General features: G+C 34.2%; 3 protein-coding genes across 10 annotated transcripts in view; 1 reads left to right on the forward strand and 2 right to left on the reverse strand.

Moving 5' to 3' along the window:
* Positions 1 to 1,819, forward strand: part of LOC126811458 (protein crumbs) — a 48,489-nt gene extending 46,670 nt beyond the window's left edge. For 3 of the 4 annotated variants that reach the window (XM_050537094.2, XM_056099205.1, XM_050537093.2), the window contains exons 6-10: positions 74 to 238; positions 524 to 637; positions 776 to 898; positions 1,212 to 1,334; positions 1,728 to 1,819. In XM_050537094.2, the coding sequence (XP_050393051.1) occupies positions 74 to 238; positions 524 to 637; positions 776 to 898; positions 1,212 to 1,334; positions 1,728 to 1,756 (554 nt within the window). In that variant the 3' untranslated portion in view covers positions 1,757 to 1,819. The remainder of the gene's footprint in view (positions 1 to 73; positions 239 to 523; positions 638 to 775; positions 899 to 1,211; positions 1,335 to 1,727) is intronic. The other variant, XM_050537095.2, reaches the window with a different exon arrangement.
* A 733-nt stretch (positions 1,820 to 2,552) lies between these two features.
* Positions 2,553 to 12,021, reverse strand: LOC126811459 (uncharacterized). Its single transcript, XM_050537096.2, has 10 exons — positions 11,922 to 12,021; positions 11,618 to 11,722; positions 10,723 to 10,872; positions 9,631 to 9,770; positions 8,645 to 8,798; positions 7,285 to 7,440; positions 6,869 to 6,973; positions 5,826 to 5,951; positions 3,593 to 3,718; positions 2,553 to 2,656 (listed from the first exon to the last, which is right to left on the reverse strand). The coding sequence occupies exons 2-10, from the start codon at positions 11,715 to 11,717 to the stop codon at positions 2,646 to 2,648; spliced, it is 1,068 nt and encodes a 355-aa protein (XP_050393053.1). The 5' UTR covers positions 11,718 to 11,722; positions 11,922 to 12,021; the 3' UTR covers positions 2,553 to 2,645.
* A 2,484-nt stretch (positions 12,022 to 14,505) lies between these two features.
* LOC126812593 (uncharacterized) overlaps positions 14,506 to 26,207 on the reverse strand; it is a 32,572-nt gene continuing 20,870 nt past the window's right edge. For 4 of the 5 annotated variants that reach the window (XM_050539057.1, XM_050539056.2, XM_050539058.2 and 1 more), the window contains 8 exons: positions 26,070 to 26,133; positions 24,677 to 24,750; positions 24,249 to 24,321; positions 24,065 to 24,118; positions 21,436 to 23,649; positions 19,531 to 21,083; positions 18,802 to 18,864; positions 14,506 to 16,127 (listed from right to left, as the gene is read on the reverse strand). In XM_050539057.1, coding sequence (XP_050395014.1) covers positions 16,022 to 16,127; positions 18,802 to 18,864; positions 19,531 to 21,083; positions 21,436 to 23,649; positions 24,065 to 24,118; positions 24,249 to 24,321; positions 24,677 to 24,750; positions 26,070 to 26,133 — 4,201 coding nt within the window. In that variant the 3' untranslated portion in view covers positions 14,506 to 16,021. Of the gene's footprint in view, positions 16,128 to 18,786; positions 18,865 to 19,530; positions 21,084 to 21,435; positions 23,650 to 24,064; positions 24,119 to 24,248; positions 24,322 to 24,676; positions 24,751 to 26,069; positions 26,134 to 26,207 lie in introns of all 5 variants that reach the window. The other variant, XM_050539060.2, reaches the window with a different exon arrangement.

Below are 26,207 nucleotides of genomic sequence, written 5' to 3' on the forward strand. Positions count from 1 at the left end.
TCGTTATTGACCTTTTATATATTTGCGATTTCCAGTAAGAATCCACTGCTTATATTGGTATTTCTTTTTTCAGATTGTAAGGTTAATGATAAATGTTATAAATCCAAATCAGTATTTAATATTGGTTGTACAACATATAAATGTAAAAATGAGGTAATAAAAGAAGGCAAGATTTTACCTGATGGAAGAACATATAAAACTTATAATATAGCTGGAGGAATCGGCTTTGTCATGAAAAGTATGTTCTTTCTTACCATTATTAAAGGGAGATCCAACTAGAATACGCTCAAAATTTCTCGAAAAAAATATGATAAGAATAACAATATTTTAGTTAAAAATAGTCTGCTAAAAATAGGTGCCGTATCAATAACCAGTGTCTCACGGAAGGAACCCAGCCAAAATGGGACCGAGACAAAGCGAGACAGCGGTTTTATAGTCTTACAACTTCGTTTGTTGCTCTCCCTGAATGATCAAACAATGACATTCCCATATTTTTTATCAAAATATTTTCGTATTTTTATAGAATGTAAACAGTTTAATACGGGTAACTGTATAGATGAAGGACAGATTACTAAATTTGGAACATGTATTGAGTATACCTGTATGAAAAACGGGACAAACGTCATCACCAAAGAAGGTAAGATAATCTGGATCAATACCAAATCGAAACTTTATTTCTAACAATGCATTAATCGCTTACTCTATGTAGCAGTCTGTAGACCCTATTATGTAGTTCACCGTTAGAGCAAAATTTAGATCTTGTATATTCTTTCAGGTTGTCCAAACGCCATGACCAAAGGATGTGGTCCGTTAAATGACGTCATATCACCATTAGCTTGTGTTCAACTTCGTTGTCAAAAGGCTGGAAATCGATATGCATACCAAACCACAAGCGAAGGTAAGACGTAATCTGTAAATATTTGATTAAAGCTGGAGAATATGACAATACCATCAAGGTATTTAATATTTGAAGTATCTTAACCAGTTACGACATGGTGGTTGAGTTTCGTTCAAGACATTTTGAGAATGTCTTTTCCAATCGGATTATAATGAAAGTACCAAATACCATCGATAAAATTAATGGGTGGCTTCTGGTGACCAATGTAATAAAAAGTGACGCTTTCATATTTTATCATTGTGAAATGAAATAATTTAACGTTCTATTGTTTTGCATTAACTGGGCTGATGAAGACGGTATTTTATGATTGTAGGCTGTTATAATGGCGCCAAATGTATCAATGTGGATGAAACGGGTTTCGATCAGAGATCAGATTGTGTGAAGATTTGTAAAAAATTAATTCTTAATGGAATGATTTCTTACAAATTTGTCGGTGGTATGTATTACTTTAGTATTAAATTAACATTATATTGTGTGCGTCTTCATTTTCATATAAATGTATAGAACTAACATCTACAGTAAAATCGACTTTATTTGTGTTAGTTCTGCGTATCTTAAAAAAAAAATAGTTTGGAAGATGTTCCCCTTGGCCTTGCACTCGGTCCGCTTAGTTCGAATATAAACGTGATTGCTATGGCTTGATTATTCCATGACGGTTGGTTTGTTTTCTTATTTTGGTTTCAACATTGGTTGTATCTACAAATGTAAACGCACATATGCAATCGATTCTACAATTTTATTTTTGATCCAACTCGAAGCTCGAGTTCTACTTTATACAAGTATTTACCAGGTGTTAATTCTATCTCAAACTATTTAATATTTTTTTCAGATTGTATTGAAGAAATGGTAGGGTTGTAGATGGCGTATATCCATGACAATAAGACAAAACAACTCTTTAAATTAATACAACCTGTTATTTAATTCTGTTTTCTGTTTTGCATAAAATGTTTGTACGTAAACAGGTCGAACATCCAATGAAAAATAATATATATTTGACCACTTGCCCTTTGAGGGCAGTTGTGCGGGGCGGGGATAGCGTCTAGTCGTTCGGATGAGACGGAAAACCCGAGTTCCAGTGTACATGTTAGGGAGCACGTAAAAGAACCTCTGCCAGCAGGAATTAGAATTAAATATAAGCCGTACTGCTGCTGTCCGGATAAAATTTCTTCAAAGCACATTGCATGGGGTATGCCCACCTTATTAGCCCGTATGATGCAGATAAGTATGAGTTTAACCTCCATTTCACTCCATTTCCATCCAAGTGCAACATAAATGTGTTCACTTATTTTGCGTTTTATTTAAAAAAGAAATGCCATAATACCAATAATTAGAAGGAACATTATTGGTGAAAATGCAGTTCCGGAGAGTACAGTATATTATTCAAATAAACTGGCTTTTTGCGCTGCATACACAAAGACATTTGGGCAAATGATATTGGCAGGCGAAAAAGGTATTTGTAGAAAACCAAGAAAATATTAAACAGATTCTCAGGTTAGTATTAAAATAGTGGTGTTAACAACCTCCAAACCCGACGCATTTCCTTCCATTTTCCAGGATCAATATTATAATAGAACCGATACTCAACGGGTTCTTATGAGGTATTACTTACAAAGGTTCATATAAAACTATAATAAATAATATAATTTTAAAAAGAGACACTGAATAAAAGCTTTTATTCCAATTGAACATACATATTATGTCATTCAACCAAGAACTGATTATCAAGTCATTATGTCAACACTGAATTTCAAAGACACTCTGAAAAAATAAATGAAAAAGCAATTTGAGTTTCAAGTTTGTTGGGATTGCGACAGAGTAACATGGACTCTATCAAAACTCAGAGTCGCATAGTTATTATTGCCCCTGTGCCGGAAACCTGGTAGTCTCTCTAAAGTTGAGAGCCTTTAAAATATTGTTATATACTAACCCAATCGAGATCGAGTCACACAACAAGTGACCCCTTTTTTTACACTACATCTCGTCAGTGACTGTATGAGATTACAAAACAATATGAAAATAAAACAAGCCAACAGTGAGGCTAATGTCCCCCGCAACAATTCCAAAACAAAAAGATGACACATATTAATTAATTACACATGTATCTTTTTGAAAAGTATCAAACTGATTATCTATACTTGGTCTAAGCCGAAAATGTTCATGATGGAACTCGGTCAAGGTTTTGAAGTACTTGGTAGTGATTATTCTACCTAAGTTTCATCACTCTCCCATAAGACAGAATCAAAGTTATCTTGTCCCAAAGCATCGACCAATGAAATTGCTTAGCTCTGCTTAGCTTTCGAAGAAAAACTTAATCATTCGCCTAATTAACATCTACACCAAGTTTAAACATTCTACCTCAATTAAAATGTTATTTATGTTCCAAAGTCTTGACCAATCAAATTGCTTATCCTACTTAAACTAAGCAAAAAATTCTCTCACCATCAATTAGAACTAAAGTTATCGTGTTCCAAAGCTTCAACCAATCAAATTGCTTATCTCGGCTTAGCCTTAGTGGAAAATGCGCGTGATCGAATTCTGCCAATTCGCCTGATAAACATTTATACCAAGTTTTAACATTAGAAGGAAAGTTATTATGTCCCAAAAGGTATGATGGACAGACAGACATGCCCATTTTAAGAGTTCCATGTTTTCTTCGAAAGGCGGGGGACAGTTAGGCTGTTCGATTTTACTTACGACCACCAAATCTGTAGGATATGTCACCAATTTCTGTTAGTTCTTTAATACATCGTCTTTTACATTTCTTAACGGGATCATTTCCTGCTGCCCCTATCGTTACACATTCATCACCACTCTCACAACCTGGACAAAATAACAACACAATCCATTAAACTTAAAATAGTTCCTGATTCAAAAATAACATTATCGATTTAATTGGTTTTCATATATTGATTTGTTTTGTTGGGTGACAATCTGTCTTCATTTAAGGTTTTAAGTCTATAAGGGACAGCAACCCATAAATAAAACCAACCTACACCCGTTTAATCTCTTTCGAGACAGGAATTGAATTGTAGGTTAAAGAGCATATCCTATCACTTATCAAGATAGCACACTACTACATCAAGCCAGTTCAGTAAGTTTAGCCTTTCACATCTAATATTTCGCTGGATGTTATACAACGCACCATAAAGACAAATCCATTAAGATGCACTATGTAAGATTTAGATAATATGGTGCTCTATTTCGAAGCAGGAATTGAATTGTGGGTTAAAGAGCATATCCCGTCACTTATCAAGATAGCACACCACTACATCAAGCCAGTTCAGTAAGTTTAGCTCCTTTCACATCTAATATTTCGCTGGATCTAATACAACGCATCATAAAGACAAATCCATTAAAGATGCATTATGTAAGATTTAGATAATATTATGGTGTTCTATTTCGGCCACTTCCCACTTCGCGCGTCGATTTTTTGAAGGGCGACGTCGTGTTAAAAAGCCGACGTCGCTTTAAAGAACTGACAACTCTAAACGTGGATAATGAAAAAGTAATATATCGAAAATTTTAGTCAAATTATTTTATTCTGAGCGAAGTTATGAAGGTTGGAAGGTTTGATAAGAATAGCGTAGTCTTGATTTTCATTGCTACCATTGTTACGATTATTCATTTTTAAATTAAATCATTAAATGCGATCATATTTCAATCCATTAATAACCAGGAACCCGATGATCTAGAGGATTGATTATGAACTAACCACGTGAATAAATGTCTAATTAATAATTTATATAACATTTGAGGCCAAAGTAAAGACCTGCAATAGGCAGATTGATAAAATGCATTTTTAACTGTTGTTTAAAAAATAAATCTCGACTGCATGCTGCAATAACACATGATCAGTTGCAATCTGGGATTTTTGGTGTATCGCATCATCCTTAAACAAATAAAGGTTAAAAGAAAACATGTCACTGTTATTGTTGATATCAAATTTGGCAACGCAATAAAAACTAAAGCAGTTGCCATGCAAGATAAGATAATATGCTTACATTTTGAAAGAGATGGACACAGAACAAGCTAAAAAATAGCGATTTTACGTACAATCAGGGGCCATGCGATACGCGCAAGTATCGCAAGGAACCCAGATCTTTGGGATATAAACATACATGTATAAAAACTAAAGCAGTTGCCATGCCATGCAAGATAATATGCCTACATTTTGAAAGAGATGGACACAGAACAAGCTCAAAATAGCGACTTTACGTACAATCAGGGGCCATACGATACGCGCAAGTATCGCAAGGAACCCAGACCTTTGGGATATAAACATACATGTATATGTTAAGCTAATCAAAGTCGAATACAAATTAAGACCTCTAGAGGGTCCACAACCTTGGTATTACATACTTTTACACTATTAGCGTACACGGAGTGGTCATTTGTGTCTGGCAGTGGGTTCTCAAGCTAAAAACGCGCTGTTTCGGACAATCAGGGGCCATAATCCAGGACGGTACATTCCGATATGCCAGAAAATAGAAAGGAACCGAGATCTTTGGGAAATAAACAAATATTGTAAGTTTTATCAAAATCGGATTACAATTGTGACCTCTAGAGGGTCCACAACTTGTTGCTTAAAAGAAGCAACGAGTTTCGGTCCGATTTTCATGAAATTCGACTTCAACCGTCATTATGGTGTAACGGTTTAATATACGAACGGTTATTTAAATTGGATAAAAATTGTGACCTCTAGAGGGACCACAAGCTGAAAACGCCATTTTTCGAACACTCAGGGTCCATAATCCAGGAAGTTATAAACACACATTTCATTTCAAGTTTCGTTAAAATCAGATAAAAATTGTGACCTGTAGAGTGTCCACAAACAATTTGTGGACGGACGTCCGGGTGGACAGGGGCGATGACAATATACGTAAACGTGAAAATGTGAGCGTGTAAAAAAAAAAAAAACTCTACTGACCTTGTGCTACAGGTTTGAAACCGTACGTTTTGTCATTTTTAGTACACATATATTTGACACACGGCATAGGACTAACAGTATCACCCAATAAAGAACATTCACCAGTCATAAAGTTTGTACAACCCTCTGAAATAAAAGGTCGTTTTGATGCACTGTGTTACATCTTGCCCCCAATCCCTAAACACCCTCCTTACAGCTCAATATAGTGGACCGAGCAGAAAGCCAAGACGACTGTTTTAATTCCCGCCCAGGCAACCATACTTTTGTCCCAAACAACAGTTCGAACTTATTTCACATTTGCACAATGTCATAAAATATTAAAGTAAAACCAAACTATTGGTCGGAAAATATAATGTATTTTTGAGTGCTACTGCTACACTGGCCATTCGTTCATATTAACTCCGGGTTAGTTCATTTTGTATGTCACATCTAAATCTATATAACTATTCATTGGCATCCATTACTAAACGAATATCTAAGACAGCAGACAATTCTACATTATATTTATAATATTAAACTCTTGGTGGGCATCAATTGACTAATATACTTTAGCTTTGAAATAAAAGAAATGAAATGGGGTTTAACGTCCCACTTTTCTGTTCTATCTGTATAAATGAATATTGGCATAGGCCGTGCAATATGCTACGAGGGAAATTTTGCCAGAATTCCAACTACCAAGGCTTCTTTTACGTGCATGTCCAATGTCAACACAGGGGCTCAGTCTTCGTACCATCATAGAAACTAGGCGATGTTCCCTACTTGCAAGACCCTCCCTCCTGCACCCCTGACATGGTAAAAACCACGCCGGAAAATACCGATGAACTTTCTTGGCTAACTACTTTAGCCCAGTTGCTTAAAGAACAGTAGTACGTTAATTTCATTCCATTTCTGGGACAACGCCGGGATATAATCCGGGGCCTACAAGTTAGCGAGACAGTCTCCTACACCTTTCGTATAAAAGAAAATCAATATAAGAAATAGTTTAATCTGTTTTAAAAGATAATATATATATATGCATTATTGGAAAGAAGACAAAAACCTACCAAGTGACATTTCAAGTTGTCCATCACTATTACAAGTAGATTCCAGACATTTGGCATGTTTGTATTTATCTCCAGGATTCAAACATTGTGTGTTCATTTTACAAGCTGAAAGATAATTTAATAAACATAGATCAAATAACTAACAAAAATATGTTATAGATATGCTTATTCTACACATCATATCAGACATTTACAAGATTTCATAAAAAAAACTGACAAAAGTATAGTTAAGTGAAAATTACAAAAACTAAACGTGAACAAGTTTTTTTTTTATCTTGATCACCTTGAAAACTGTTTTAAATATTAGTAAAGGTTCAGCAATGCACATGACTTTTTGTTCGTAAATAAAAATGGAATGACCATGAATAGGCGATGCTCATATATAAAGAATATATACTAGACAAGTTTGTATTTACCTTTCTGTAGGACAATAAGACCCCTTGATCCGCTGTAATCGAAGCTGCTGCCATCCTGTGTCTTATTTTCTGTAACATCGCTGACACACATGTAGCCGAAACAGTCTTGAACCACCATCTTGTGTCGCTGGACGCATGTACCATTGTTTGGACAATCTGCAAGAATTAGAAATATATCGCTTTGATTATGAACATGGGGAACGGTATTCTGTTTCAAATCTAAAAATGATATCACAACAAGTAGAGCCATCATTTAGTGACAGGCAACGTATTTTTAAACGTAGCTAAGTTTGTAGCACCATGGGTCATTTGTTAGACGTGGAGAGCAACAGACAGGAAACCGGTCGCCACATCGTTTCTTACTACATATTTTGGAACAGCCCCTGATCGTCTAAGGGTTGGTTGGCTCTGGACTGGCTACTGACTCAAATAAGTAACATGAACAACGATAGTTTTTTTTCTATACGTTTTTATGTCACAACAGTTACACAATAGTCAGCATTATAATATTTAAAATTAACACCTCTTTCTCTCAACCCCATTGCTGTAAAAGTCTAACCAGCGTGGCTAGACTCAAGAATCCATTATATCGTGAAATGATCGTCAAAAAACCCAATGCGTGTGTGTCTCTAAAGAATCCAATGCGAGTCTAAAAAATTATTCTAGCCCAGCTCTCTCTCTTATAGGTGCCGAATGGCTTAGGTTAATTAGTAATTTTCCACTCACGTGTATTTCAAAAAATAACAATTTATTCTTGAAAATGCAAATGACCAACATGTTTACTAAACTATGGCCGCGTTAACGGATCTAAATAACCAGCATACTTTCTATATTTTTGGTTATGAATTTAGAATCAATAATTTGTAAAGATAACGACATTGTTTCAGCCATCATATTTCTCCATTTCTGGTCTTTAGCCCCTATGTCCTGTTATTGTCACAATATTTCATAAACAATTTAATTTGCGTTTCAAAACAAACTTATATCATAGCTAATATTTTGGCAACGGTGAATAATTAATCAAAACCATAATATGATTTTACATATGTGTTCTTTAGCACAAATCCCTGCCCTCCATATTACTTACAAGTTCAGTCTGAGGCTAACATACTGGATATTTTTATTTTCATGGTTACGAACGCAATTCCACAGTGGAGTGAAGAGGGCGTTTCCCCCTCCCCTTCTTTAAATGACACTACCAATTTGTACACGGAACCTCGGGTTTTCATCGCACCCAAATAAACGGCTGGGCACTTTCTGGGAAGGGTATTCTTGACAAAGCATCAATAGCAAAGTTCATTCAATACATTTACATCGTTTTCATTTAAAGTAGCAAAGTGAGTACAATATAAACCCTTACCAGCTCTTGTTGGTTTCCAGAAAGTCTTTAATCCAAACACTTTACCGTTGAAGTCAGCTGGTATGGCACCACACTCTGCTTCCATACAATTGGTTTCATTATACTTCTTTTCACCTATAGCAATACATTCACTGCCAAATTCACATTTAGTAAGCTATAAAATATGTAAATGGGTGAACTTCTAGAATGGTAAAATCAAGCTCGGGTCGAGGAATATGTGTATGGTGTGCGGAGCGAAGCCATGAGAAAACATGACTCTGATCTCTTACGTCACCAAGAACAAATTTCAGTAAATATTTTGTTATATTTATTGGTTACATACTTTGAACACCCATGAAAATTATACACTTATCAAATTTGGATTTTGAATAACGAGAGCATATTGAAAATAGTAACATGTTCCAATCTTTAGTTTTGGGTAGGGTAACATATCGAGCAATTCATACACCTAGCATCGTTCGAAATCTGTGCTGTAGAAAATGTAATCCAAGATTTGCAAAGATACATTATGTAAGACAAATATGCCTATTGTCAGTCTTTTTGGCTTCAAATGTTACATAAACTATTAATTAGACATGTATTCACATGACAAGCCTATAATCAACTCTCTGGATCATCGGGTGACTGAGATGGATTAGAAAACCCGCTAGATTTAAAAATTTAACGATAAAATAGATAATCGAGACGATAACAATCAGTCTACGATACATCTTCAAACACTCATAACTTTGCTCAGAATAATGTGATTTGAGTTCAATTTTCAAAAAATTCATTTTGACTCATGAAATTTATCAATGCATAGGTTTCATTGCCTGACGCCTCTTTAGATAACTATTGGGGTAGGGGTTTGGTGGGGGGTCCTTGTCGATATCAAAAGAAAAACGAGGAAAGATTCGGATATTTCGGGACAATGGTATACCTGATTTGAGAAAAACATGATTTTCATAAGTAAACTGCCGGCTTTTTATACTGCATTGAAAACTTACCGACATTGAAAGATACATATCCATTTCAATCTGAGAAGAGCTTTCAAATTTCTTAAAATTGATGCCACAGATACGAAAAGAACAATTTCCATCACTTCTAGTTTGATCTACAGGTACACATTCTCCATTAAATTCACAACCTGTAAACATGATACGGATCTATAGCGGATATTATTAATGCAAAATTGTTTGAAATATATTCACTTGATAGTTTCATATAAAACCATCGATTTGAAAACTTACTCAAAACAAAGGAAATATATTTCTTATGAAAAACATCTGTTCAAGATACATCAGAGATCGCCGTTCGACAATGTACAAAAGTAAACACTGTCCGAAACAATTTTAAGACGATAAATTAATGGATGATCGTTGGCCCAATCTGATTAAAATACAGATCAATATTTCGTTTCGTTTTTTTTTATACTTTTGATGGCCTACACTAAATGAAGATCTGACAAGTTGTACTCGAAGGTCGTGTCATGGGTCGTACGAGCGGCTTTTGACGGAATGACGCCAGACATTTATTAATCAATCAGCGTTGACGTTTCTAGTGGTTTACCCACAGTTCCGTGCATGGCACGCCAAGAAGTCACCGCAACAGACCGTTTCATTGGCTTATCCCTCAATTCAACCAAAACGCCGGTAATATAACAACTCTTCCAGATCCTGGTGTAGTAAAGACAAGTAAAACGAAATTTTGAACTATAAAACGAAACGAAACAGATTGATCGTTGGCCAACAATTAGCTCGTGTCTGAATAGAGTCAGAATAATAAAGACAACAAACATTAAGCGTTCAATAATATCCTTCTCCAAAGATTCACATTCAATAATATTACGCGTTGGCATTGTTGTGTTAATATACCTATCGGTATTTCTAAGTTATCCGCCGATATGCAATTTTCATGTGTTTTTCCGCCCATCGAGTGACTACTGCAAAAGGTGTTAACATCTCGAAATTGATCCTAAACATGTAAATGCAAAATATTTAAATCAATAGTTAGCATTATATACATATCTACTGATTTTGGGTATGTGTTTAAAGGTTAGTCTAGATTTTAAAATAAATACATGATTTAGGCGATCTTACCGCTTTCATCATTGAGTAGGATGACATTTCCAGATTGATCACATTTAAACTTGAGACATCTGAAGCTGCCATGTTCATATTGAAATACTTTATTATTAGGGAACTTTTCTACTGGATTAGATCCTATTTTAAAACTGCATGACTTTCCAACTAGAAAATAAAAATATTATAAAATTTTATTAGTACAGTTATTTTAATTCATCCGTTGCGTCAGACCCATTTCAAGTAATCATGTCTTATTCAGGGGCTATACATATCATCCAAGACATACTTGTAGGGACAACGTGTCGTTGAGCTATACGAATTCTCCCATGACCGTCATTCATCAAATGTTGATCTGATATTTCATAAGCTACATAGGATTGCAATGTAGAATAATTAGATTATCCTTCAGGTTCAGTGCAGGGGCGATCTGTTTTTTGTGGATTTAGTCCATTATATTTTGTAGTTGATGCGAATATGAATTTAATTAATTTTGTCTTCTTTTTTTTTTTACAATGGGCCCCTGGCATCTCTGGGCCCTGGGACTACGGTCGGAGGCCCATGCAGTCCACCCCTGGCTCATTGCCTTATTGGTGGAAGACGGCAGGACAGATCTTGGGTCGGGAAATTTGGACTTTCCTTAAATTACTAAAAATTGGGTCAATAAATTTTCTATGGGATTGTTAGTAATTCATCAGTAAAATACTATAATGTATCTCTGTATTTCTACCTGGTACTCAGGTATATTACAAGCACATATAATAATGCTCAGAGCTTTGGGTTGTCCACCTTTGTAGTATAGTACCCCACCTATTACTAAAATCACTCTTACTCACTCGTTATTCGATTTTCTGTATCAAATATTTTTATTTGCTAAACAGACTGATTTTATTATTCATAAATATTAACTTACGGCTTCTCTTTTGAACATGGTGCACATTTTGCGATATAACTCCATGGCTACTACAGCAGCAGCAAGCCCAAAACACCAACAGATAGATTATCATTTTCATTTGCTCTGAATAAGTAAATCAAGTATTGTTAACTTGTCACCGTTGAAAATAATTGTTAAAATATACTCTTTTCTTGATATGATATTATGGAGAATAAACGTGATAATAATCATCAATTTGCCTTATTGAATCTCAAGGATTATTGTAAATTTCAGAATATTAAAAAATATATATTTTTAAAAAAAATATCTATTCTGTACTTACCGTCTCTGTTGGTTTGATCTTCATAGCAAAACTAAGAAGGATTCATTACAATTTTAGTCAATAATTCATAGAGTAAATAGTTAATGCACACATCTGTGGCAGTCACACTATATTTCATTGGACGAGACTTTAACTATGATTTGGTTAATTGTGGATAATGACATTCTTTTCATAGGCAGCAAGGTGTCTGGAATTAATTTATTTGCCTGTTAAACTGAATACAATGAATGTATTACTCTTGCTTTACGGTAAAGTAGAGGAATTTGAAATAAAATTTTAAATTTTAAAGAAAATCCATAATTATAGCTATAAAGGTAAAATAATTCACGATTACTGTGATTAAAGGTGTGGTTTCAAGCCTCAAAAAGTTTTTTTTGTGTTGTTTATTTTGTATTTTGGTTTTTTTTTTGTTGTTTTCGGTTGCTTCATACTATAACGCGTGCTACTGACTGCATGATTGAATATCATACTATCCATACACAATATAACATACCGTACAAAATTCATTTCAATATTTAGTGTGTATTTTTTTTTCTTCAGGTATATTAGCGGGGGTGAACAAGTGAATAATATTGCCAGGACAAGGAAGTCATTTCCAATCATAAAATATTTTGTGTTCTATCTTCCCATAGAAGGTGTCCTGGCCTGGCTATTATTACATCCGAACACTCCAATTCATTCTCTCATTTTTGTAAAACGTTCATAGAAAGAGACTTTAAAAAAAAATAGTTATTGGACCGTTTTCATAGAAAAAGATTTGAAAAAATAGTTATTGGACACGAACACAGAGGCCCCATTCTATGTATAGATTGTGACTTGCTGTACAGCTATATATCTAGTTTTTTTTATAAAATGTTTAAACAATGATTTTGTTGGAAGTATCAATACAATAAATATATTATCGGTCATTTACGTTTGTATTCCTGTGAGTGGGTGTGTATGTAGGTGCCAGAGTGAGGTTTAGCCGACCCTGAAGGAATTATCAAACCAAATTTTAACACATTTTATCTTGGTTTGACACTTAGGACTTTATATATATCGCCCATGTAAAACCCACTCGATATTGATTTTTCTCACATAACGTCATAAGATATAGTCCCACCGGGAAAATGTATACAAAAACGATAACTGGCTGCATACATATCCAAGCAATGGCAACGACTATTAAAAGCTTAGTAATATAGGCCTTGTTTCGGAAAAATGAACTGAACAACCATTTTAATCCCTTTTAATGAAGTGTATGGGTAACCAATATTACAATTTTCGCTAACATATCAAATTTATCACGGTTTAATACAAACAAATAAATACAAACAAACAAATCAAAATACCAACCAGGTTTGTAATAAGGGATCCCTATAGGGCTAAATGGCGCATCGAGACTTTAGATTTCCAGACATTATAATATATAATCGGAGAAAACCATAGTCACCTCTACAAAATCTATTTGGGGGGTTGGATGGCCGAATGGTTAGCACGTGCGCGCTGTATCATAAGGCCTGTCATTGAGTCAACTGGCGTGGTTTCGAATCCCCGATTGTACGTGACAAGGAGTAGGGTTGCCTGTTCAGCCTCGTGGGTTTTCTCCGGGTCCTCCGGTTTCCTTCCACTGCTAAAGACCCCTACGCACAAGCGAATTATTGAAATAAAATTAAACCATATGTTAGTCCCGAAATGACCTAGTCTGTGTCGAGTGGACGTTAAACCCCATTTCTCTCTCTCTCTCTACAAAATCTATTTAGCCCATGGTCTTCACCGCTGTCCATTCAGGTGTATGTCTGTCCAGTGTCATATTCTAGACTACTCCATGATAAATATTAACGTTTCATGGAATGGGTTTGTTCAGATTTCTTCCAAAATAAAAATAAAAAAAATATCTGCAGCATTTTTAGGAGTTCATTTTCGAACCATTCCACTTTTCAATCAAGGTTCAGGTTAATACCCGGACAATCTTCACAGAAATTAATATAATTAAAAGTCAACAGGGTGTGTATAGAACCCATGTGATCGATTTCACGAAAATTGAGCACTTATTCATAAGTACTAAAGTTATTTTTTACCGAAACCAAGTACTGGTCTTGTTAAGTATGTTTTGGGTAATCTTAGTCAAATTTAATAAACAGTTAATTACTTAACCATTTTTCAGGAATGCTGGTTTTTAGGTACGCTCATGTAAAATAAAGTTGCTCGGCATCAAGAACACTGCCATACAGATATCTCACATTCGAGTGAAGCCTGTATCGTTACAGGCTCGGGACTGTACAGCACAGTGGACGCTTACAGCTCCCTGATCCATTCACTTGATTTGATATTCATTGTTTATTTCTTGCAATGTATTCTGTCTTGTCCACAGGTTCATCTTGTAGGTTTTATTTTGTGTATAGTGCGGTCCTACTGCTAATAGAGAAATTATTAACATATAGCCTAATCCAATCCACAATAGTCCATTAAGCCCACTTGTGCTCTTCTTTAGGTTCTTCTTTTCATTTATTTGCCCTATCTGGAATTATTAATACACACTACCCTGTTAATGCTGGTATATATACTTCAATAACTACATGTATATAACAATTTAACTCAAATATGTAAATATATTGTTTACTGTGTTTTCTAAGGTTACAGAAAATACATCTATATACATAGATATTGGCTATACTTTATACATATATTATATATACATACATAAAGCAACAACACTGTTCAATTAACGAACTGGACAGACAATAATATAATGCTAATAGCAATAAATAATACCATACTGCAAAACAATGTGTCTCAATAAGGCACAACTAACCAAAAGATGACTGTAGGGGACGGAAATTGAATAAAACTTGTATTTAAAACAATCAAAGAAACAATATATAATGGTGCTAAAAAGATCTGAATAATTATAAAGCTATAACATTACTTACATATTACTTTAAATTTATATTAAAATATCACAGATGAGCTTTGATGAATTTTGGAATGCTTTCCATACAATCCACTTAGCTAGCTATAGTACATGTACAATAATACATGTAACAAGATTTACATTCAATCAACAAGTCTAGTCTAACAAAGAAAGTCTATTCCAAGTCATCCATAAAATAAGGCATCACATGAAAATAGCCACAATCTAGCTCAATAATATAACAAAGTCAATTCTAAATAATCCTTTAGTGACTATATATTTCTCCAAGAAAATATGAATATATTATTTCATGGGTTATCTAAATCAAACAATTCTACATTATAAAAATATAAAATTGAAACAATGTATCCTAACAGTTTCTCTTAAAAATAATTTTACAAAATGATATTTAACATCAATTGAAGGGAATCTTAAGAGTTTTACCATAGTACCCTTAAATAAAGCTAATTTATAAAATATAAGAAATATTAAAATATCACCTATTAAATAAGAATATCATATTGTAACCCTGTCTACTTTATAATGGGATCTTGTTAATAATAAGTAAAAAGATAAATTTTTCTATATAAATCTTAAGATTTAATAATAGATGTATAAATATTAAGGCTAAACTAACAATGTTCTTATAAGAACGTTTTATAATAGATAATAATAAGAGTTCAAGAGAAATAATGTAAGTTACAGTAATTACATATCATAAATATAATATTTAAAATAATATAAAACAGGACGGAATGAACCAAAATCACATGAAAAATCACTAACAAATATCAAATAGCATTAATTTTTTCCACTTCAAAACATGTTCTTAAAAGCTAAAATCCATGAAAACACAAAATTGTCTTACCCTAATATAGCTGACAATATGAATAAAATACAGTTCTAATAACTTGTTCCAATTTTTAAATTGGGATGTTTTACACAGAAAATATGAAACGAAAGGTGAAAAACCTGAAGTACAACAGGGTCTGTATTTTAATCACACTGACATTTTGATTTAGAAATACAAAAATCAAATTACTATGTATTAATATTGTACTTCTATCATTATCAAATGAATTACAAACTATTTGATAAAAACTTAACAGTACATAATATAACAAGAGAAAATAACATAAGATTATTATTTTCCTAACAGTATTTGGAGTAGAAGTAATCTATCTGGCTGGATGGAATGTTTGATGTTTTATAGATTGACAGTTCGTAAACTGCAGCTTGGTCTGGTATACTTGTCAATCAACTGATTTGCATAATAACGCTGTTCATCAGTCAAGGGAGGTGGTTCACTTTTACTGTAAAAAAACAAAACAAAAACATATGTACGTATTTAAATATTATAACTGTAGCCTACTGATACAAGTTTCATACACTAAGTGATCAACTAGATTGTTATCAATTTATTGCCATTTAAATTTATAGCATATTATGTCAATTAATCAAGACATCTGATATGTAACATACATTACCAAACTCAAAATTACAGTCTAGTCCTAATTACTATGTCAATCTTGACAAAATTAATCATATTATTAGGGAAAGAAGCGTGGTTAATCTTTTAGATTAGAAAATGTACAGACAGTAAAAGGGTAAAGCAAGATATTGATTATAAATGATTATAAAAGTTTATAAAATACATGTACATGTATACGTTTATAAAATACATGACCCTTGTAGTAATATCGGACTTCCTTGTGTTTCCTACGTGATCGTAAATAAAACTACAGGTTAGTTTGTTTCTACAACTTTATTATTAAAGGAGCTAAATTGCTAATATTTGGGACCTACAAATTGACACAAATGGATCGCAACGTATATAATTATGTAATAAACTGATTTACATTCAATCGTTTCCGTTTTTACTCTAATTTCAAAGAAGTTATGTTCGGCGAAATACGCCAGAAGTCTCAGTCGAATGGCAATCTCTAGCGTCTGGTTATCCCAGTCTACACCGATAGTATTTATTGCGCATGCTCTCCTAATAAGGATATGGGGTCACCGTTTGACATGATTTGTGGAATATGTCTAACCTCGTTCTTTGAGTCGCATGTTACAAATTGTGCTGAAACTCATTATGGTACACGATTCATGTACCAATCGTAAAATGTTTATTTTGTCTTAAATATTGGATATCAGAAGCCAATCTTTTCCCGGTAAGATCACAACACCAATGTTGATTAAAACTGACAAATAATTCGTGTTTTGATTGTGGAAGCTTTTGGATGATATTGGTTTAGAGACTTAGCTACTTTAAAACTGCTTGGCTTCGATGTTCCTTGTTCTCAATAAAGTACAGATGATAGCTGCACAGAATATCTGGGTGAGCTCTGATGAATTTCCCTCAATACCGGTACCCTTTTTTATAACCCCCTAATTTCTGTACGTCATAGACCAACTTTAGCATTCTTTACCTTCCCCAATATGGAATAAACATCCCCATTCCCCAAAAACCGGGGGGAGAACATTACCTTATTTGGTTTAATAAACACGTCATAAACAATGGTAAGGGTTTTACCAAAATATCACTGTTTTTATATATATATTCATTTAAGTATGTGTGATTTGACTCTATAGAAAGTGTGAACCAAATAATTAGTTAAAGATACAATATGGTCGCAAGGACAATAGTATTACACCCTACAATCCTATACTATTAAAAGAAGAGAATTAAAACCCAAATAAAATAGCTTTACATTTCATCATGCATCTATGTATTAAAAGAAAAGTTAGTGTTAGAAAAAAGCAACAACTAATTCGTACAGATGAATTTGTAATAACCTCCCCACCCACCCCCATTCTGGTATTTCAACTAATTTTTTATATTTTATTTATTCTAGAATAATTCAAATCAATTTTAGTCAATATTAACCATTTTATTAATCCATGTATAGTTTGTATACCAGTTTTATCTCTTGTTAATGTAATATCTCGTGTTAATGTAATATGTATTTAAATAATCAGATTTGTAACATCTACACTATGAAATCTACAATTTAAAGAAAGCTTGCTAAAAGAGAACCAGCGGCTGCCAGGCAAGATACGCCCACATTTTCGAGAGATGGATAGAGAACAAGCCAAGAAGAAAGTGATTTTTCCTACAATCAAGGGCCATAATTCAGGAAATTAAAATTCAATATGCGCGAATATCGAAAAAAAAACCCAAGATCTTTGAGTTATAAACTTACATTTCAAGTTTCAACAAAATTGGATAAAAATTGTGACCTCTATAGGGTCCACAACCTTGATATACCATATTTTTATGCTATTTGAGAATGAAGGGCAGCCATTTTGTCTGTCAGTTTCGGGCCGAAATTCGAACTCAGCTGTCTTTAGGGTGTAAAGGTGTAATAATAATGCGTTTTTTTAAATTGGATAAAAATTATGACCTCTATAGTGTCCACAAGCTAAAAACGCGATTTTTTCGTACAATCAGGGGCCATAATTCAGGAAGTTACGGTCCGATATGCGCGAATATCGAAAGGAACCGAGATCTTTGGGTTATAAACTTACATTTCAAGTTTCAACAAAATCGGATAAAAATTATGACCTCTATAGGGTTCACAAGCTAAAAACGCGATTTTTCGTAAAATCAGGGACCATAATTCAGGAAGTTACGGTCCGATATGCGCAAATATCGACAGGAACCAAAATTGTGACCTCTATAGGGCCCACAAGCTAAAAACGTGATTTTTCGTACAAACAGGGGCCATAATCCATGAAGTTTCGATCCGATACATGCCAATATCGAAAGCAGCCGAGATCTTTTGGGGATAAACCTATATTTCAAGTTTCGTCAAAATCGGACAAGAATTGTGACCTGAAGAGAGTCCACAAACAAATTGTGGACGGACGGACGGGGGCGACGACAATATACGTCCACATGAAAATGTGGGCGTATAAAAATAAGTTCTACAAATGAAGAAAAAATAATAAAAATACTAGATAGACATTTACCTATTGTAGACTTACCGAATGTTGTCTCTATTAACAACATTTAGATTACCATTAACTGTTACACTAAGATCACCATCACTGTTAATAGGGGGTTATTTTATATAATGTTATACTTAAATACATTCTATACACTTAAAGCCAAAGGAGTCATCCTAGATATATTTTAACACCTCAATTGTTTTAACAGTTTTCTCTCACTTTTAAAATCCGAACAGTTCAACATTTTAAGCCAAAGCTATATCTTTATACTTGGCATTCAATTTGCAAACTTTAACCCACTTGTATTGTATATTTTGTGAAACGTGACTGATCCATTCAAACCATTCAATAGCCTCACAACTATAGTTGACTCTTGTCCTACGCTATTAGCTTAATGAATAATAAACTTTACAATTTGATGTGACAGACAGGAGCAGCTCCCCAAGGAGCCAAACATAAATAAAGTTGTTAGCCTTATTTATGCTACTGGTATTGCATTTGTAATTTTTATATTAGAATTACAGGAAAAGCCGAAGAATCCTGACAAAATGCATCATGCTATGAATTTTTAAAATATCACTTCAATTTATTTTAGAAAAATACTGGATTACATAATAAATATTTACTTTGACAACACAGATCCACTGTTGTTGTTAAATTGAGTGGAACGTATTTTAAAAAGTTGAAAATCAAAGAAAGAACATAAATTCTGAATTAAAAAAAAAATGTGCAAAAGATGAAGATTGTCAATGAAGAAGTACTTACATTTCTATTTTATATTTAGTATTTGCTGGTAAAGTCTGTGAGACAACACCATTATTAGCATCATAGGTTGTTGTTCTAATCAGATCAGTGGAACCAACAGATGATGGCTGGGATATACTAGTGGGAGTTATATGAACTGTTTTTCTAGTACTAGAAACAGGTGTATAACGTGATGGTGTCGTATAGGTTGAACTACCAGTATAAGATCTTGAAATAGGACTCGGACTTCTAGTTCGATAATCCAAATTGTGTTCGCTACTGCTATTTTTTAATATTCCCCTTCTAGGAAATCTAGCAGGACTAGTGCTTCTAGCTCGGTAGGTATCATGACGATCAAAAACAGAATCTAAATTACGATTAAAATCATCGTCCAATACATTTCTACTTGGAATATAGGGACTCTGACTTCTGCTTCGTATGGTTCTGTTTGGTGATCGGTAGTAACTGGTATCTCTTCTGCTTGAACGATCATATGTAGGATTTTCAGACTGGTATATTGTTGATTCTTTTGGTTCAGTACTACTTTTTTCATGATCTGTTATTGTAGTGACCTTTTTAAAATATTCGTATTCATACTCATCATCATCATCCAAATCTTTAGGTACATCGACATCTATGTCACCAACTTTAGGTACTTTAATATCATTGTAAGCAGCACTGTATTGGGTTGATGGACGATTATAATCAGTATGACTATCAGAATATCGCAATCTTGTGGGAAAATGTTGCAGGTCTGGATAATCTGTAAAACCGCCTGCAGATGTAGATCTATAGTTGTAGTCACTTGTGCTAGTCTTTTCAGACGGTGTATACCTGTATTTTCGATGTGGATATATTTCTCGATGAGTTGAAGGCACTGATGTAGAGGTACTAGAATATCTAAAAGGACTGGTAGATCTTGTTATCGGTGTATAAGATCTACTGATAGTCGTTGTTGGTTTATAATTATAACTTCCGTCCATAGCAGAAGACAGTCTGGAATGTCTTCCTAAAGACTCTGATCGAGGACGTATCGGATAGGTGGTTGATCGTATTGGTGATGGCGATGATCTTATTGGTGGTGCTGATGATCTTATTGGCGATGTCGACTGTCGTGGTGGCGATGTTGATCTTCTATAACTAGAAGGTGTAAAGCGTGTTGTAGTATCTCTAGTAGATATTGGTGATAAACGGGACACATGTTTTATTGGTACAGACGTAGACTCTCTTGTTGGTAACGATGATGTGTAAGAACTAAGTCTTGACGTATGTTCTCTTAATGGTGAATGAGGTCTTGAATCAGTTTGGAATGTAGTACTGGATGTTTGAACCACAGGTTTGAAAGTTTTAACATGTGAGGGAGATGTTGATTGTGTGGTTGATCTTGTTGTGTCCACATCACTGTATCTTTTTACAGGTGTTTGTACACCAGTGCCATACTGATTTTTAAAGCGTAACTGTGAGAGTTCATCATATAGATCATGTCTTTCTTTCCGTACATCCTCTAGTGATTTCCTTAATTCATGTATGGTAGATTGGGACTGTTGATGAGTACCTTGCATTTTTTCTAGATCCTGAAATGAGATAAAGAAATGTTCATTTCTCTTTCAAATTGATAAGACTGGTTCATCTATACGCCAACCTTACCTCAAACATGGAACAGTTCTAAGGACATTAGTTTACTGATTGCGATTACAAGCAAAGCATTTTTGAGTGGCATTTAGTTGGTCTAATGTTTGCAGGGATTTTTTGATGAAAATTTAATACATACAATCTACTTTGTAGACTTGAATTATTTTGGACAACAGGTATTAAAATTTTAAGTCATTATTACTAAAATAAATAGCAGGGCTATTTACAAAATATTCATTTTTTATTCAGAACACGTTTAACATGCAAATTATTGTCAAATACTAGAATACTTACTTGTCTAAGAGCAAGATTATCTCGTTCAAATGTTGACATCTTTGTTTTCAACCGTTCATTTTCCGATATGCAGTTCTCCATTTCTGCTGCGTGTCTTTTAGCAGTTTCTAATGATTGTACAGTTTTCTTTAGTTCTATCTCGATCAAATTATAATTAGAAACTGAGGCAGTTAATTGTTCTTCTAATTCTTTGATTCTGGCTTCTAAGGCAGCATTAATACGTTTTTCCTGATTTAAGAATGTCCGTAGTTCCTGATTTTCAGCTTGGGCTGTGGCAAGATGTTTACGACAATCATCTAATACTTCATTTGTTTTTAGTAGTTTATCAGAAAATTCTTTCTTGGCATTAGTTATTTTGGCAAATAAAATATCATTTTCTACAATAGCACTAGCAAGAGCTTGTTTTAACTCTATTACATCTTCATTTGACATTTCTGTAAGATTGATTAGCTTTTTCCATTTTTCCTGACGATGAGGATCTAAACCATCAATTTCTGTTAAATCACTTCCCCATATTTCTTCATTGACGCGACGAACAGGACCTGAATAGCCTAGACTTATTCTTTGCGGAGATGGACTGATCGATCTTGGTCTTCTCACAATTTCTGTTCCGTTAATTTCAATTTCAGGACTTCTAAAGCGAGGATTATAATAATCTGTTCGTACATCGAATCTTCCTAAAGGAGCATCAGGATATTTACCCCGTTCCAAACCAACATCTTCATATTTAAATGTGGAGTTATAATTTGGTTCGCATACTCCTAGAGACGACTTCGGTCTTTCTAAACTTTGTAGATGTGTTCTGTTGGGACTTAGAGAACGACTTCTGGTTTGGAATGAAAGGTGCATGTCATCATCATGGATATTGAAATCTGAACGGTAAGGATTCCTGATGCTATTGATATCTCTGAATTCCTGCGACCATAGCTTATCATTTATTCTCCCTGTTGAAGAAAATCTGGGAATTCTTCGAGAACGATCTAATGATTCAATGCTGGAACTGATTCCATCCATTTCATGGCTTAAAGAGCCAATGAATTCACTATGGCCAGTGTCATAACCTGAATCATAAGGCACATAATCACTGGAACCACTTCTTCTTTCCCAAGCTTCACGACGTGGAATGTGTCCGGATCCTCGGCCATATGGTTTGGGAGGATTTCTTTGTATATCCAGCTGTTTAATAAAAGTGGAATCTTCATCTCTATAAATTCTCTCAGTGCTACCGATATGTCTAAGTGGTGTTACAACATTAACAGGATCAGCTAGATATGTATTACTTCCTGTTAGACCAAGATTTCTTCTAATCATGTCCTGCGTTATACCATTATTATACGCCTGCATTTCAGCATTAACTCTTCTGATGCGGCTCTCTCTGCCTAAAGATGCTGATGCTCGTTTACGAAGAGCTTTTGTTCTTTCACTTATTTGATCGTCAGATTTTCTATATTCCCTATCATCAGATCGTGAACGCTGATGTTCAGGATCAGTTTTCCTGGTATAATCAGCTGGACTATTTCCTAGAATATCTTTGGGCATACTTTTATCTACATCTCTTCTAGCTTGTTGTAGATCATCGTAATGACTGTAAGCTTCTGGACTTGGTGAGCGATCGTCGCGTCTAGTATGATATCTAACAGAGCTTCGCGAGTGACTTCCTGAGTCTGTGGATGAATAGGGACTCTGTCGTGGCTCGGGACTATGTCTATATTCTCGTTTGTTATCACTCTGATAACGATCAACAATTCTGGTAGGACTACGTGATTCACTCCTTTGACTGTCACTCAAGTACTTAGTATTTTGATCCGAAAAACCGGGTTTATACAAAGCTTCCCCTTGTGATCGGGTTTTATCAAAACTATCATTAAAATCGTCAATGTTCAAAACCAAATCTTCTGGAGCTGAATTGGTTTCTGTTACATGAGGTGAACTAATAGGACCTTGTGACAGACGGTCAATATTGTTCTCCCACTGATGATAGTAATCTTTAGGACGTTTCAATACAATAGCTTTCTGCTCTTCCCTAAGATATGGTGAAGAATTACTTGTTCTAGGTGCTATATCTGGCTCATCTGAATCTTCATTCATATACTCAACAATATTTCCATTAATTGTTTCTCGTAGTGTAGTCTGATTGTGACTCATATTATTACTGGCAATTTCTGTGTACTGAATAGGAGAATCTCTGGATATACTTGAAGTGTATTCCTCAGGCTGAAAAATAATGCATAAAATTTTTAGTCTGCAAATCTATTCTCTTTTTCCAATTTTAATTACTACCGGGTACACAAAAAGTTGTTTTAATTATGATGAAATGTTTAAAACAAAGTTCAATAAAGATGTTATAGTAAAATAAGTGATTTATGTGTGCCTAACAGAAGTTTACTAATTACTGTAGTTCCATTAGCAGTTAGACAATCATGTCTAAATATCATTTAACAAAAGCAACATGTTTTCGCATGGACATGAATCTTTATATGCTTCTGCTTTTTTCTCTTTATAAGTGATGCCATAGGAATTCCAGTAAGAGCCCAATCTTATTTGATTGTGTATGTAACATGTCAAGGGGTGAGATGTTAAGGAGTGGTAGGAGTAGGATTAATCATGTCTTCCAAGACTGTATATTTACCTTGTGTTCACTATAACTCTGTAGATTTTTGTCGGCTAGTTTATTATCTTCTATCTGTAAAATACAAACATCAAAATAAATGTAATGTTTCCCATTGAAAACTCTATACTGAATAGAGAATTGGCAAAAACAAAAATAACAAGAAACTGTAACATCCTTTTCAGAAACTGAATCTATCTCTTACCTTTCTTCTTAATAAAGCAACATATATCATTAACGCATGTTCATCTGCAGTACCATCTATAATATCAGTCGAGCTGAAAGATAAAGACAATACAGGTATATAATCAGAAATATTACTTTATTTCAACTACTATTCTGTAAATTGTTTCAATGGCATTTAGTAATTGAACTGGAGTATACAGGTCACAATTCTATGGAATACAATTACTGCTTATTACTGAGCGACGTTTCAACTAGGCTTCTCTAGTCATTAATTGATAATGACTAGAGAAGCCTGGTCGAAACGTCGCTCAGTAGTAATTGTATTCCATAGAATTGTGACCTGTATACTATTCAGTAATTGTTATTGTTTTTATAATCTACATATCTGCAACTTAATCTTTATTTATTGAATTTAAAACTTTCAAACAAAGCATGTACGGTACTTACTTTATTATATCTTTTATAATACCATATTTACTCTCAATATTACTAAGAAGACTATTCAGATATACTGTCTTATTCTAAAAATAAATCCAATATTAGGACAATATTATAGACAATTATAATTTATATCTAAAAGTCTACTGATTGAAAATTAATTTGGAACAAGGCTATACAGGATATACTCTAATACTATAATAAACCAGCGGCTGCCAGGCAAGATACGCCCAAGTTTTGCAAGAGATGGATAGAGAACAAGCTAAACAAAAAGCGATTTTTCGTACAATCAAGGGCCAGTTCAGGAAGTTACGATCTGATATACAGAAACCAAGATCTTTGGGTTATAAAGATATATTTCAAGTTTCATCAAAATCGGATCAAAATTGTGTCCTCTAGAGGATGCACAACCTTGATATACCACATATTTACACTCTTTGCATATGAGGGGCGGCCATTTTGTCCAGCAGTATTGGTCCAATTGGCATAAAATTCGAACTCAGCCGTCATTAAGGTGTAACGGTGATATATTCAAACGTTTTTTGTTTTCTTTTAATCCAATAAAAATTGTGAACTCTAGAGGGACCACAAGGTAAATTCGAACACAAGCATCATTAAAGTGTAACAGTGATATATTTGAACTTTTTTCTAAACCGGATAATAATTGTGACCTCTAGAGGGATCACAAGCTAAAAACGAGTTTTTGCGTACAATCAGGGGCCATAATTCAGGAAGAGAGAGAAATGGGGTTTAACGTCCATTTGACACAAACTAGGTCATTTCGGGACTAACATATGGTTTAATTTTTTATTTCAATAATTCACTTGCACGTAGGGGTTTTTAGCAGTGGAAGGAAACTGGAGGACATGGGGAAAACCCATGAGGTTGGACAGGCGACTCTACTCCTTGTCACGTACAACTGTGAATTCGAAACCACGCCAGTTGACTCAATGACAGGCCTTATGATACAGCATGCACGTGCTAACCATTCGGCCATCCAACCCCCTCATAATTCAGGAAGATACGTTCCAATATGCGCAAATATCGAGAGGAACCAAGATCTTTGAGTTAGTTATGACACAAGAAAAAACCATGATTTTTCGTACAATCAGGGGTCATAATCCATGAAGTTATGGTCCGATATATGCCAATATCGAATGGAACCAAGATATTTGGGTGATAGACCTATATTTTATGTTTCGTCAAAATCGAATAAAAATTGTGACCTGTAGAGTGTCAAACAAAGAAATTGTGGATGGACGGACGTCCAGATGGACAGGGGCGACGACAATATACGTCCACATGAAAATGTGAGAGTATAAAAACACAATTAGCAGTAGGGAAAGGCTCACTCCAGTATTGACTTATTTCAAGTTTATCTTAAACTAAATATTAATCTTACCTCAACTTTTCTAACAGACACAAATTTTTCTAATAATTTAACAAACCAATTATCAGCACACAAACTATAAGTAAGATTATATTATCCAATTAAATATACACAATATATATGTATACTGAACAAACTATATTTACTTAT

Source organism: Patella vulgata, chromosome 2, assembly GCF_932274485.2.
Source record: "Patella vulgata chromosome 2, xgPatVulg1.2, whole genome shotgun sequence".
NCBI classification, from domain to species: Eukaryota; Metazoa; Mollusca; class Gastropoda; family Patellidae; genus Patella; species Patella vulgata.